Genomic DNA, 15,484 nt, shown 5'->3' on the forward strand with positions numbered 1-15,484 from the left:
TCGGTCCATCAGACGCCGCCAGGTTGCTCCTCAGACTTTACAGGAGCTCACTGATGCGCTTAGACAGATCTGGGAGGACATCCCACAAGACACCATCCGTTGTCTCATTAGGAGCATGCCGCGACGTTGTCAAGCATGCATACAAGCACGTGGGGGCCACACAAGAAATTGAGAAGCATTTTGAGTTGCAGAAATTGAATTTTGGCAAAATGGACAAGCCTGCCACATCACTTTTTCACTATGATTTTCGGGGTTGAGCCCTCTGTAGGCTGAAAACTTTTATTTCCATCAAAGATGCGGCATCCTTTTGTTCCTAAGACATTAAACTGTCCATATCAGTATAAATATCCAACATAATTTTTTTCACAATGAGATCTGATGTGTTTTCAAAGTGTTCCTTTAATTTTTTTGAGCAGTGTATATACGTTTGATTAGTTTATGACAATAAAAAGACAAAGAGCACAGACATTATTGTAATTTCAAAAACTAAATCATAATTTCTACATGTAGCACGTACAAGCTTCACAATCACTGTTAAAATGTGAATGCTAATTATTTTTGCGGGGGGGCAGCTGGTCTAGACCTTTTATTTTTTGATGAGAATAGAGGACCACGTATCTTTAACGGCAGATAATAACGTAATAGAACATTTTCTCTATCAGGTGAGCTCGGAGGCATCGAGGCTGATTGGTGTGAGAGGCAGCTCAGACAGGGGGCGGGGGGGGGGGCAGGCAGATTTGGGGGAACAGCTGCTGTGTCCTCCCTCACCTGCAATTAGCAAGATTTTTAGGTCACGGACAGTTAGGGGCTATGGTACAAGGCATGATCAGACACACACACACACACACACACACACACACACACACACACACACACAGAGAGAGAGAGAGAGAGAGACTGAGGTTAATGTCAATTCACTTCTAACTTTAAATGAGTTAGAATTAGCAGGCCTGACATGATGTCATAAGCTGGTGTGTCAGACTGAGAGAGAGACAGACAGACTGACTGAGAGACAGACAGACAGACAGACAGGCAGACAGACAGACAGACAGACAGACAGACAGACAGACAGACAGACAGACAGACAGACAGACAGACAGACAGACAGACAGACAGACTGAGAGACAGACAGACAGACAGACAGACAGACAGACAGACAGACAGACAGACAGACAGACAGACAGACAGACAGACAGACAGACAGACAGACAGACAGACTGACTGAGAGACAGACAGACAGACAGACAGACAGACAGACAGACAGACAGACAGACAGACAGACAGACAGACAGACAGACAGACAGACAGACAGACAGACAGACAGACAGACAGACAGACAGACAGACAGACAGACAGACAGATAGACAGACAGATAGACAGAGAGAGGGACAGACAGACAGACAGACAGACAGACAGACAGACAGACAGACAGACAGACAGACAGACAGACAGACAGACAGACAGACAGACAGACAGACAGACAGACAGACAGACAGACAGACAGACAGACAGACAGACAGACAGACAGACAGACAGACAGACGGACAGACAGACAGACAGACGCTGATCTGCAGGAAATGAAAGTGTGAGAACAGAGAAAGAGAACGAGTGTTGGTGAAAGATAAGAGCTGGGACTCTCCCCCCCCCCGTGCTCAGTCTGTGTCATGAATACAGAACCCTGTGTTAGTGTTTTCTCGGGTGAGGAGCTCTGCAGTGAAATATAGTAAAGTGAAGCCCTGATGCACGGGAGCAGATGTAGACCTTGCACCGATATGATGAGTTGAAAGAGAACGGGCGAGCGTATTGTGTCAAACGTGAACACATGACCGCGTGACATTTATCGGTAATCCAACCTTGAATAAATTAGTTTTTTTTATCCAAGCGTAGTAAGAAGCTCATGAGAAGGTTTCCAATGCTAATTTTAAGCACTTTTAATTGATGCTAATTGGCTGCAGATGTCTAACCTAATAAGAATTGACCTCCGAGGAGCAGAACAAGGATACATCATGGTTTAAAGATAAGCTGCAGGTGTCAAGCTTCGTAAATACACAAACAGGGAAACTGCTGAGGAGGTTATGTTTTCACTCCTGTCCGTTTGTTTGTGAGCAAGATGAACAACTGAACAGATTAGGATGAAACTTGGTGGAACGATGAGCTGTGGGTCAGGAAAGAACCCATAAAAGTTCGGTGCAGATCTGGATCAGGGGTCAGATCCAGGACTTTTGTTTTTATCACTTTCTTAAACATTGCCAAATATTTAAGTTTTCCAGAGAATAATTCATGGATCTTGATGAAAACGGAACTGATATCCATGATTGTGTGAAATCTGGTGCAGCCTGATCAGAATCAGAAGGTATTTATTGCCGAGTAAGTTTACACCTACCTGGAATTTGCTCTGGTTATTGGTGCATACAATGAACATAGAAACATAAATACACCACACATAAGAAAAACAATAAAAAACAATATATATTTACTCACTATTTACTTCTTATTTACTCACTTTTTCTAATATTTATACAAAGTAACATCTATTTAGACATAAACATATCTATATAAAAATAGATAAAAGATAAAAGATGTAAAAAGTGAAGTGCAAAATGCAAAATGCAAAACAGTGAACAGTGTCAAATTACAATTGATTGAATTGGAGGGACTGTTGGGCCTTGATGTTGAGATCTTTACTGACGGCACATCCACAACTTGAAATTTTAATTGTAAAGTCATGAAAGCCAATCAGTCGTCAGACCTTCTGCAGCTTGTTCAAACAGAATCAGTTCTATCCTGTATACAACGCTCCTTCACGTTATCTATTCAAACACACACTGAACACAAGCTGCCTCCCTGCTGTGTTGTTAGCACAATAAGAACGCGCATGGCAGCAGTACACACACAGTAGCAGCTCGGCGTCCACTGGGGCCATGCATGATGAAATGCAAGTACTAGTGCTTCGAAATGAAAGCAGCCCCCTAATGGCACATGTGAGCATCAATATGTAATTGTGTGGTCGGGGTGGATACTCCAGAAAAGAAACGGCATTATCCACGGCACAGTACAACATCTCCAATATGAACCACACTATGAAGACAAAGCACATCCAGGAGCCTCCAGTCGAAATCCATCAACTCCTTTTGCCCTCCCTTGTGGCCAAAAGGCGAACAGCACTTGTTTCTGCCGTGCTACAGGTCTGCACCACAGACCCTAACCCACCCAAGGGAGCTCACACGCTGTGAATACTAATTATTAAAAGAGATTGCCTGCTTTTTTTTCAATTTTTTTTATAGCGCTGATGACTGAGCATGCTGGAGAGAGAAACACGTCTTGACATTTCTGTGATATCGGACCGACCGTTTCAATATCTGTGGAAATTAAGAAGTCTCTCCCAAAGCAATAAGCTGCAGCCCACACTCCATCCTGTGGTGTTATTAAGTGCTATTCCCAAAGCTCGATGCTCCATTTCACATGAACAGAACACAGACTGTGGGATTGAGCTCAGAGGCAATTTACAGAGACGGGATAAGAGCTTGTGTTCCACCTCTATGTGTGAGTGTGTGTGTGTCTACACGATCCACTCAAACCACTGTCGTTCCAAACGGTGCAGCTATTATACACATTTATATGCACATTGTCAGGCGGAAATAAAGGGAACAGATGTAACAACGACATGCTGCTAAACAAAGCACGCTAATGTGACAGACAATACTGCTGTTAGTTGGATTCTGTTTCCGTACGCCTGGAAAACCCCGCAGACACACACACACACACACACACACACACACACATTACAGAGACAAAAACAATAAGGACGGAGAGAACGAGAACAACAGAGATCCTAATTGCTATAATTATGATCACCCACTCAAGGAGGACAAAACAATGTGCTGCAGTAACAATTACAAGTTGTTAAATACAGATTCTGCATTACAAATCACTTTTCCTACTTCAGAGAAAAAGTTGCACGCTAAGTTTCTTCGTGTTTTATCAAAGGAGGGTTTCCGGTTTGAATCCTGGATCGGCCTAGGCCTCTCTGAATATCCTCTTTCCCACTGGTCATAGAACACACTAACATATCGGTTTTGTCTGCAATGAGAATGGATACAGTCGGAAATCCCTCCTGGGTGAAATGAGTCTGCAGTCGACATGTTTGTTATTGGCTCCGATCTGCAGTGATGGAAACATGACATTTTAATTTATCCTTTATTTTGGCAGTCGAGACCATAGATATCATATATAAAGACTAGATGTCTCGTCTGCGTTGCCGGCCAACGGAGACGAACGTCCACACATGGCGGCCATCTTGCTACGGGGCAACTCGCCCACAATTAACATTGTGTTGGTAGTGGTAAATAACCATAACTTGCTCAATTTTCAACCCATTTTTAAACGGTTTGGTTTGTTATAAACAGTGGTGGGAAGTAACGAAGTAGAAATACTTTGTTACTGTACTTAAGTAGATTTTTCACATATCTGTACTTTACTTGAGTATTTCTTTTCCTGACGACTTTTTACTTTTACTCGTTACATTTGAACAAAAATATCTGTACTTTCTACTTCTTACATTCTCAAAACTGGCTCGTTACTTGAGCAGCGGAGGTTGGCGCAGCTCTCTATCTCTCTCTCTTTCTCTTTCTCTTTCTCTCTCTCTCTCTCATCTAGGGTTCACAAGTTGTAAAATTATACATTATATACATTATATTCATATTGTTGTTATAATTTTTCAGTCAGTTGAGATAAACCTTGAGGAGAAACATTTTGGGTTGTTTTGTGTCTGTATAGGCCTACTATAAAAAGCACTTTGCATTTTTTATTTTGGTACTTGTACTTTTACTTTTGATACTTAAGTATATTTCAACACCAGATACTTTTGATACTTAAGTACTTTTAATATGAGCTACTTTAAGACTTTTACTCAAGTCAGTTTCTGACGGATGACTTTTACTTTTACCGAAGTCACTTTCAGGTAAGATATCTGTACTTTTACTCAAGTATGGCTTTCAAGTACTTTATACACCACTGGTTAAAAACGTCAGAGATGTAGATATGACACTGCATACTTATGAATAATTATGTTATTTTCTAAAAAAAAGTTATGGTTATTTACCACTACCAACACAATGTTACGGGTGAGCGAGATGCCCCCTAGCAAGATGGCCGCCATGTGTGGACGTCCAGCTCCGTCGAACGAGACATCTAGCCTTTATATATATCTATGGTCGAGACGCTGACACTACACCATGAACGTCCAGATATTGATAACAGCCGTGAGTGTTTTATGGTTTTATTTTCCTCTTATCGTGCAAGACAGAGATGAGAGAGAGCTTTTCAGTTTCCAGTGCGTTTGTGACGTTGAACTCGTTATTTCTTCAATTCTCATACGTTAATAAATCTGACATTTCTCAGCTGACACAGAAAACAGAAAGAAACAAAAACCACCTGATTGACTGACTCCATGTTTTTCCCAAACAGGTAAGAGACTGTGTCCTTGTCAGAACGAGCACGAGCACTTTCAATGTGGCCGCGCACACCCAGATGAAACCCATTGTGTCTGAGTTGAACTAGCTCACCCTCATTTGAACGGTGGCAGGTGGAGCGAGAAGCGGCGAGAGAACAAGGACACGGCATTGACCTGGTTTGAATGGGAGGGCGCAGACGTAAAAAAAAGGTGATTACTGGTTGTTAGCGTCGCTCGACTGAAAGTGACGTGAGGGGCCGCAGCTGGAGAGAGAGCACAGCAAGAGAGAAAGAGAGAGAGAGAGAGAGAGAGAGAGAGAGAGAGAGAGAGAGAGAGAGAGAGAGAGAGAGAGAGAGAGAGAGAGAGAGAGAGAGAGAGAGAGAGAGAGAGAGAGAGAGAGAGAACTCGAACGGGAAGGAAAAGCAAGCGAGAAGGACGAGTTTTAAAAAAGCTGCAAATCTAGGGGAAAGAAAAAGAGGAGAGGAAAGAAGCAGATGAGGCCAGGATCAAAGTGACATTGAGTTAAAAAAGAAAACATTAAAAAGGGAGGAAAGAGAAGGAGAAGGAAATAATTGACAATAAACAAACTTAATTCATCAGACAAATCCAAACCCTTCTCCTCCACGCCTCGAGCACAGCTGGTACAAAAACAACACGGGAGGTTTCTTTGAATTGCTTCCTCACATTTATTATCCACAAAGCTGATGAAGTCCGATGACTTGAAACGTTGTGCCTTCTTTCTGATTGGTCGAAAAAGTCAAGGTGTGTGTGTGTGTGTGTGTGTGTGCGAGTGAGGGGGGCGGGTCTAGCCTGGACTCAGGTTCTGGATGTTCTCCCGACGTTCCTGATAGAGAGACTGGAAGGTTCGGGCTAAGCTGAGGAGCGGAGCGTCACAATTCTCCATCTCCCTCTGTGAAACACAAACATGGGCCACAGTGATTCATGCTTGTTCAGCACTCGTTAACACAAAAGGACACAGAGGATGTCCGCCATGTCCCCACGGAGTCAAATGAAGACACAATACACTGTGACATCTACGTTGAACTACACTCACGGCTGAGGTCTCGTGGTAATCCAACCCCTGGCTCTGGGCCCACTCCTGGGCCTCGGCTGTCTGCACCTCTCTTCGAGCGGACAGGTCCGACTTGTTGCCCACCAGGACGCCTGATACACACAAATACAAGTTTACATCAATAAACATACTCAAGCAAAAATAATTATTATTCTTATATTATTATTATTATTATTATTATTATTATTATATAATTAGTATTCTCTTATTACTCTAAAGCAAGTAATTTACATGGACAATGTGTAAAAATAGCTACTGCCCTGTTTCTTAGTCTAAGGAGGTTAAAACAATCTGTGAACAGCTAAATAAAATAAATTCAGTATGAGGCTTTGTTGGGCCTTTATCTTAAAATCTGCCAGGAAAACTTGTTCCCTAATTAATATCTTGATTATTGTTTCAAATATGTTTATTGGGAAACCAATCACATAACAGAGAAATTAACAATGGACAGTTATGTTTCCTTTGTTTTTTACAGAAGGTGAAAAAGTAATCCCTGACAAAAAAAGACTAATGACAAAAAAGAATAGCAAGTAAACAAGCAATGCCCTGCATCAACAAAACAGATGAAACAAAAAGGACAGGACAGGACAAAATATCTTGATTATTGAATGTGATCTTTAACTTTACCTGGAACCTGGAGACCCTGCACGTGGCCACGGACCCTCTCCATCCAGCGGCTGCAGTTGGCAAACGACTGCTCGCTGGTCAGATCGAAAACCAGGCACAGAAGAGAGGGCTCACCCCACTGGGAAGGGGTCCACATTAGGGAATAAGGAGGGGGTAGGAGGAGGAATTATAAAGTTACATTTTCCTGAGAAGTTCCAGAGGAGTTGTATGTGAGAACGTGAATGTCCGAGTCAGCTGCCCAGACATTTTCCAGAACTCGCCATCCGAAAAAATGTCAACTTGGAAAAATAACAAGATTCTAGAGCTTTTGACGATAACTGCTGATGTAGTGTAAAAAAGACACTTTGCATTCTGCAGTGAAATGAATATGTGATGTTCTGTTTCCTGCTTTACTCTACTGATACTCCAGCCGTTGCCTGAATGTTAAGGAAAGGTTCCTGCTGTGTTCTTCACGCGCATGAGAAACACAAAACCAATTTTCTGGACATTCATATCCAGAAACTGATTTCTTCCTCACATCCTGTTACATTTTTCTTCCTCTGTGACTTCAGTAGCTCCCCTGTGTTTGTACTTTAACAAATGGACGGTGGAAATTCTCTAATTTCATGCAAATGGAGAAACTCTCACCATTTTCTCGCAGGCTTCGACTAACGTCTCCTTCCCTGCAGAGTCGGTGATGTAGAGCTCCTGGGGGGGGGGGGGTCACATGGAGATTTAGTCAAATTACATGGTTTTAAACTTCCCAGTTTCTTGAGGCAAGGAGAGTAATGTTCCTCCCACAATGCTGCTCTATTATGGACTACAGATGAGAAGCTGACAATATTATGTTGAGTGATCAGACTCAATTTCTAACACCCACCTTCGATGATTTAGTAGAATTGTGAAATAATAAAGAAGCTTGAATGGTGGAAGACAGGTGAGTTCTCAACATGGCAGCTGGTAAAGTGAGAGGCAGTGTGGTTGAGACTGGAAGAAGAAGAGACACTCACCACACTGTCGCTGCTCTCTGGGATGTTCACACACTTCAACAGCAGCTCCACTCCGGTCGTCTGCAGAACAACAACCAGGAAAACATGAGTTCCTTCTGTCATGTAAAGTTAAAAAACCTTAACGAAGCTTTAGGTGACGTCTTTTTTAAATGTGGTTCTAATATAAAACTTCTGTCATTCTTGTTTTCATGACTTCTTCTGCTGAATATTATCTTATTAAGCTTATTAAGGATCTCGTGTTTTTTTTATCTTCATTTTCTTACGTGGTCATTTTAAATTTATTTTACTGGAGGAGAGGAGGAGGAGATGAGAGGAGAGGAGAGGACAGGACAGGACGAGAGGAGGAGAGGATGAAAGGTGGACAGGAGGAGAGGAGAGGAGGAGAGGAGAGGAGGAGAGGACAGGTTGAGAGGAAGAGGATGAGAGGTGGACAGGAGGAGAGGAGGAGAGGACTAGAGGACGAGAGGAGATGAGGAGAGGAGAGGAGGAGGAGAGGAGGAGAGGAGGAGAGGATGAGAGGTGGACAGGAGGAGATGAGAGGAGAGGAGGAGAGGAGGAGGAGAGGACTAGAGGAGGAGAGGACAAGAGGAGGAGAGAGGAGAGGATGAGAGGAGGAGAGGATAAGAGGATGAGAGGATGAGACGTGGACAGGACAAGAGGAGATGAGGAGAGAAGGAGAGGATGAGAGGAGGAGGAGAGGAGGAGAGGAGATGAGGACAGGAGAGGAAGAAAGGAGGAGGAGGAGGAGAGGAGGAGAGGAACTTGTCACACAGTACAATAACCTCTCAGCTGTGATTTATAATTCATGTCAAACATTGCCAATCAGCAGCTTTGGCCGAACCTTCTCTCCTGTGTCTCCATTACTCTGGATCTTATTATTTTTAATGTCCCAATAAAGACGAGACGATCCTTTCGGGACCATCAGCTCTTTTCTCAGAAGCCTAACAATGACACAAGCCCCCCCGAGTCCCATGTGACTGGTCGAACACGTATATTACTGGGACCTACTGAAGCTCCATCATTTCACTGCTACTGCTCAGACTCAGACTCCTTTCTGGAGAGTGGGAGGAAGTGAGGTCTTCCATCTTTATATATGATCTATGTTATATAGAATAATTTACTTTTTAACTACACATGACGTCATTCTCTTAATTCTTTGAGACTTCTTCATGAGTCAATTGTTTTTTTGATCAATACAAGCTTTAGATTGCCCTCAGTTGATAACTAATATATCTTGGAAATGTGAATTTGTACTATTACTTTTTATTAACCTTGACCTTTGACTGATCCAAGGTCACACACACACATGGGGTAAAAACAACATCATGTTCCGGGTTTATCTGGTGCGCACTGTAAAAATATCTGCCCCGGTTGACAGCAAATACAAAACTCAGTTGTTTGAGTAAAACTAAAATGACCACATTTATTGTTCTCCTGTCTGTAAACCTGTATGTCTCAGCCCCAATGGCAGATTGTCTTGATGTAAAGAAAAATCTGCCGAGGTTGCAGTCATACAGCAAGTCGTTTTTTTTTTTAAATGAATAAAGGGCAAACAGAGGAGAGCGTGAGGAGGATGTGATCAATCTGGTCTCGTCAAGTTGCACCTTCTTTCAAAAAGGTACGAGATCTGAAGACGTCCTAAGTGTCCGGGACGTCTGCGAGCTGCTGCCTTGAGCCGCTGTGGATCCAGGAGCGTGAGATCAGTGGTGACCTTGAGGAAGCAAGTTGAGGATTCTTCACATCAGCAACAAACTCTAAATTGATCCGATCTCCAGAGCTCACACTTCAGTGAACGTGTCAAACCTCGATAACACACTTTTCACACCCACTGCCTCTGTGATATACCATCACACACACACACACACTTCAACATACACCTGATTCCTACACAGAAACGGTTCATAGCCAGAATCCAGTGGCATACACACAAACACACGGATGCGGTGGTGGTCTAATGAGCCGATGTGATGCATGGGAAGCCGCTCGCTGGAATGTCAATGAGCGCCTATTAGCCGCAAATAAGCTCGGAATATTGCTAACGGCCCGTCTGACATTTTCAAAGGAGGACGTGATCAGCATGGCCGACAGCCTCCGCTACCCTTCAGAATCAAAAGTTGAAGAACATCGGGAACGACTCGGGCGTCTGCAACGGGAGCGACTCTTCACAGCACAAGTTTCTTTTCCCCCCCAGTCGCAAGGACTCGCTTGTTTGCTGTTTCCGTCCGCAGAGAAAATTCAACCTGACATATTTAATACAGCTTTAAACTGCTACTTACAATGCACCTTGGATTCAGGAGAGCACAGTGGGTTCAGGGTAACGTAGGAATACACATACAGACGATTTAGATCTTCTCAGGATAAGAATCTTGTCCTAATGTGTCCTGAAGGGAAGTGGGCTCCAAATCAAATGATAAAATTATCATTCTAGCCTGACGGTGGCACCAAATGAAGCCTAATACAAGAGGATTCATCCCATAGACTGTAAAAGGAGAAGGTGAGTATAGAAGAAATGATGTGGGAAACTTCCTGTCTTTCTGTTACAGCTACTATCACTCCCACTTAGGGTTGCAAAATTCCGGGAATATTCAAAGTTGGAAACTTTCCATGGGAATTAACGGGAATTAACGGGAATATACGGGAATATACGGGAATATACGGGAATATAAGGGAATAAACTGGAAATGTTGTGGGTAATTATACTAACTGTGTTTACCTTGTCATATACAGACATAAATATAAACATTTTGTTTTGTCATCGCTTCTGCATCTTTGTGTCATTCTTAACATTGGTCTTTGCACAGTATTTCAAATGTACACAGCCTTTCTACATTGGATGGGGTGAAATGTCCCCACACATGAGATATACATACATATAAATTCAACGTGCTGCGTGTGCTGCATTCCATACATCTTTAAAATAGAGTTTTGAATGATGTTTTTATTGCTCAGCGTCTAATTTGCGTAGTTTTTTTTCTCTCAAAATTCCCAAAATTCCAGGGCTTAACTTCCCATGGAAAGTTTCCGGAAAGTTTCCGGAAATTTACCAGAAACTTTCCGCCCCTTTGCAACCCTACTCCCACTATAGAAAATGATCTAAATAATAACAGGGTACACACATAGAAAATTCAACCTGACATATTTAATACAGATTTAAACTGCTACTTACAATGCACTTTGGATTCAGGAGAGCACAGTGTGTTCAGAGTAACGTAGGAATACACATACAGACTATTAAGCTCTTCTTAGGATAAGAATCTTGTCCTAATGTGTCCTGAAAGGCTCCAAATCAAAAGAGTGTATTGCTTGTGGAGCATGAATGCACTTTGCTTATCAATTGGGAAGAAAATTAACATTCTAGCCTAACAGTGGCACTTTTATTCCACCACCACACCTCTAGGATGTGTTAAATTAACACATTGTATCACATCATATCATATTATATTATACTGCATTACATTGCATATTGCAATCTGACACTGCTCACTGTTTTGCATTTAGCATTTCACTTTTTTCTTCACTTTTTATATCTTTTATCTTTTATATGTTTTTATTCAGAAATGTTTATGTCAAAATAAATGTTACTTTGTATAAATATTGGTAAAAAGTGAGTAAATAAGAAGTAAACAGTGAGTAAATATATACTGGTTTCCTATTTTTTATTGCTCTCCAATGTATGTTGTATTTATTGCGTTTTTATGTTTCTATGTTCATTGTTTGCACCAATAACCAGAGCAAATTCCTTGTATGTGTAACTGACTTGGCAATATAATACTTCTGATTCTGATTCTGAAATGAAACCTAATATAGTGTCCAGACGAGGATTCATCCCCAGATGATAAGTATAAAAGAAAGGATGTGGGAAACGTCCTATCTTTCTGTTATAGCTACTATCACTATGGAAAATTATCTAAATAATAACGAGTACACACAGAAGCTCCTGGAATCAGAAAATGAACGATAACCAGCTTGAAAGTATTTGAAGGTGAAGCTGCTCTTACACACACACACACAAATATTTCAACAAATATAAAGCAAGTCACCGCCTTCGTATGGGTGTGTTAACGGTTGCATAGCAACAGCAAAGAGTGTGACCGGCAATTTCCCATGGGCTTTCTCTCAGTGCATCCAGTTAATAAAGCAGAGTGTCTGCAGGAAAGCGGGTTGTTGATCTACAGGTGAACATGTTCATCTGTGTGCGACTTCCATTTGTCCTTTCCTACTGCTTTTATTCGCATGTGTTTTTACCTTTTTACCGTCATGTTGTGTAGTGATGTGTTCACACTAAGCACACACACTAAGCCTGTGCAGATTAAAGAAATGCAGCACGATTGAAGAAGCTTTCTACTTTACGTTAATACTCTGCTGGTCCGACATGATGAGACATGCACGGCATCACAAGGGACTCGAGGTTTGGGACGCACGGAGAAACCGAACACTGTTGTTGTGCCGCTTGTTAAGTACCTGTTCTGGTGACGTTCCAGAATCCTGCTGTATTAATTATCGACATTCCTGTCACCTCCGAACCCCCAATACCGCTGACACAGCAAGAGCTGAACAAACACACACACACACACACATACATACAGACACACACTTGGCTCTTGTCCAGTATTGTGGTCACTAACCTGTGCTGTACCCTAACCAGCTGCAAGGCTTAATAGTAAACTCAGTAAATGTAACACAATAAATGTGCACAAGCCTCTTAAGTGCATGTATTGATTGTCACATGTAAATGATTTTTTACTTGCATGTGCATGTGCAGGGATAGAGTCAGCAGCCCTTGGAACATTGACGGAGGGGGATTCAGGGAACAGCCGTGACCCCATATATCACAGAGTCAGGTTAATGACACGCTTCCCTCCCTCCTGCAGATTAGCATAAATAATGCAGATTAGCCTCTTCTCTGCATCAGCATTAATTGGAGCACTGTGCTGTTCTGCACTTCGGTGATTCCTGCGGTAGATTTAAAAAGACCTCCGCAGGTCCTTGAAGAGCCATGAAAGGAAGTTCCATTAAAAGAAACCACCCCCCCCCCCCCCCGGTACGATCGGGGGTTTTAAGAGATCAGCATTGATCCACGATCATGTCTGAGATGAACTAAAAGTCTTGACCTCCGGCAAATGACCTTAAATTAAATCTGATGTTTCAATAATTGCCTGATTCTGCAATTATTGATTGGATTTTAAAGTATGTGACTCTACATCCTTGCTCCCCCGACTGCTCTATAGCTGCTTAACCGCACCGAGTCTGTATCAGTAAAGATATATGGATGCTGTGAAGATCTCCCCGGGGGGCTCCTGTAAATGTAATGTTGAATACTGAGTGGGGGGGGGGGAATTGTGCAAAGTAAAGCAGCAGATTTTGCTGATCAACTTTCTGCTGAGGTCTCAGCTCAGAGCTGGATACTTGTGTGGTGTGGATATAAACTGTACGTCCTTATCATTATGAGGAGGAGTGGTGCTCGGGCTTTTCTCTTCACACACACACACACACACACGCACACACACACACACACACACAGTGTATTTGGGATTGTGTGTCATCGCATTACACTTGTGCGTTTATACTCTCACCATGCTGTAGTTCTTCTGGAAGAGGGTACCATCACTGTGGAACACATGGGAGAGGGCACTTTTCCCCACGGCAGCATCTCCTACACACACACACACACACACACACACACACACACACACACACACACACACACACACACACACACACAGTGATAGAGAAAGTGTGTTTAAAAAATGTCATAATCCCTATAAATACACATCCTGCTCGCTGCAAATTATTGTTAATACAAACCCTGCCTGCTGTAATATGTACATGTATAGAAACGTATAACACACAATGTGCATGTTCATTGCACTGCATTGTTGTGTCTTTACACAACTTGTGTGCAGCACCAGGTGACTCATGTTAATACTCTCATGGTGTTGTTCCAATAAACTGTATATTAACCTGCTTTCTTTGCACATGCTATTGAACAGTGCAGTTCCGATAATTTAAGTATTTTTTGTGTTATTCTTTAACTTAATTGTTGAGATGTTGTTGTTGTTGTTGTTGTCCTTGTCCCTGGTTGTGTGTCTACTGCAAACTGAGAGCAAAGTAACACTCCTTGTATTTGTGAACTTGCTTAAACCGTTAAATCCTCACGATGTGTAGATACACTTTGACTGTTTGGCAAAGTGTGAAACAACAGTTGTGTGTTTGTTGATGCATCTCTGGTGTTAGCATCGGACGTGTTAGCTTTAGCTCCTGTTAGCTTTAGCTTGTGTGAGCGGAGCGATGAAGTTAGTTTATAAAAACTCACCGACGAGCAGACATCTTGCCCTCAGCTTCACCATGACGCTGCAAAAACGTCCAGACAATAAAATCTAAAGCGCTGGTTTCATTAAAAACGTTAAATACACAAAGTAATTCACACGTTCAGCTGCTGGAAATCCACTTCCGCCTCAGCAACATCCACACAACGCGTCGCCTAGCAACCTGCCTCAGACGGTCTCTCATTGGCCTAACCGCGGAGGACGTAGGCGCGTAGCTGCGCTGTTATTGGCTGGTTGAGGTGACGTAGGGAGAGAGTCTATGGAGGATTTTTCCTCTGAGTTTGACTGTTCAGGTAAATTCCATCCTTGTGCCTGCGTATTAGAAGTTGAAAAACAGCTTTAAACTGGAAAAAATATAATATTTTAGACTTTGGTGAAGATTATTAATCGAACATGTTGATAAAGTTCACATTCCTTATTGTAGGAAATGCCTGAAAAGCTGATGTATAGCGAGAAACACCTGATATGTCAAATGTAAAACCAAGTTATACCACTAGAGGTCGTAATGTCTTGCCTGAACAACACAAATCACACATTCTTTGTTCTTATTGCAGATGTTTACATTATTATTATTATAGGAGAGCTTGATCTCATCTTCTAATTAAATAATTTCACAATGCTTCATTGCATCTTTACTCTTTTCTTATCTGTCCCAATGTAACATTTTCTGTATCTTTTTTATATTTCTGTGTGATATTCAAATTGCTTTTGAATTGTTTCTTATTCTTTGCCCAAAACGCACAATGGAATGGAAAATTTATAGGAAATTAAAACAAAAATATAAAAATAAAAGTAACATGTAAATGTAACTGAGACATGGGATCATAAATAAAATGTATATGTGTTAATTAACGGTTTAAAGACAGTTTTGTTTTATTTCCCTTTATGTTAATGACAGGTCGTCCTCCACTGTGTAAATCTGTGTCTGCTATTTGGTGTTGGTTATGTTGCACAACAAATGATTAAATTACATAATAAAATCACACAAAAAGAAAAATACAACATAAATATCTATAAT

At 41.8% G+C, this 15,484-nt stretch overlaps 1 protein-coding gene across 1 annotated transcript; it reads right to left on the bottom strand.

Annotated features, from left to right (window-relative positions):
- Positions 1 to 6,055: 6,055 nt before the first annotated feature.
- On the bottom strand, positions 6,056 to 14,600 carry ift27 (intraflagellar transport 27 homolog (Chlamydomonas)). The gene is made up of 7 exons (XM_061094118.1): positions 14,454 to 14,600; positions 13,714 to 13,793; positions 8,141 to 8,200; positions 7,779 to 7,838; positions 7,152 to 7,269; positions 6,507 to 6,616; positions 6,056 to 6,362 (listed from the first exon to the last, which is right to left on the bottom strand). The coding sequence occupies exons 1-7, from the start codon at positions 14,485 to 14,487 to the stop codon at positions 6,258 to 6,260; spliced, it is 567 nt and encodes a 188-aa protein (XP_060950101.1). The 5' UTR covers positions 14,488 to 14,600; the 3' UTR covers positions 6,056 to 6,257.
- Between the last annotated feature and the right edge of the window lie 884 nt (positions 14,601 to 15,484).

This window comes from Limanda limanda, chromosome 2, assembly GCF_963576545.1.
Source record: "Limanda limanda chromosome 2, fLimLim1.1, whole genome shotgun sequence".
NCBI classification, from domain to species: Eukaryota; Metazoa; Chordata; class Actinopteri; order Pleuronectiformes; family Pleuronectidae; genus Limanda; species Limanda limanda.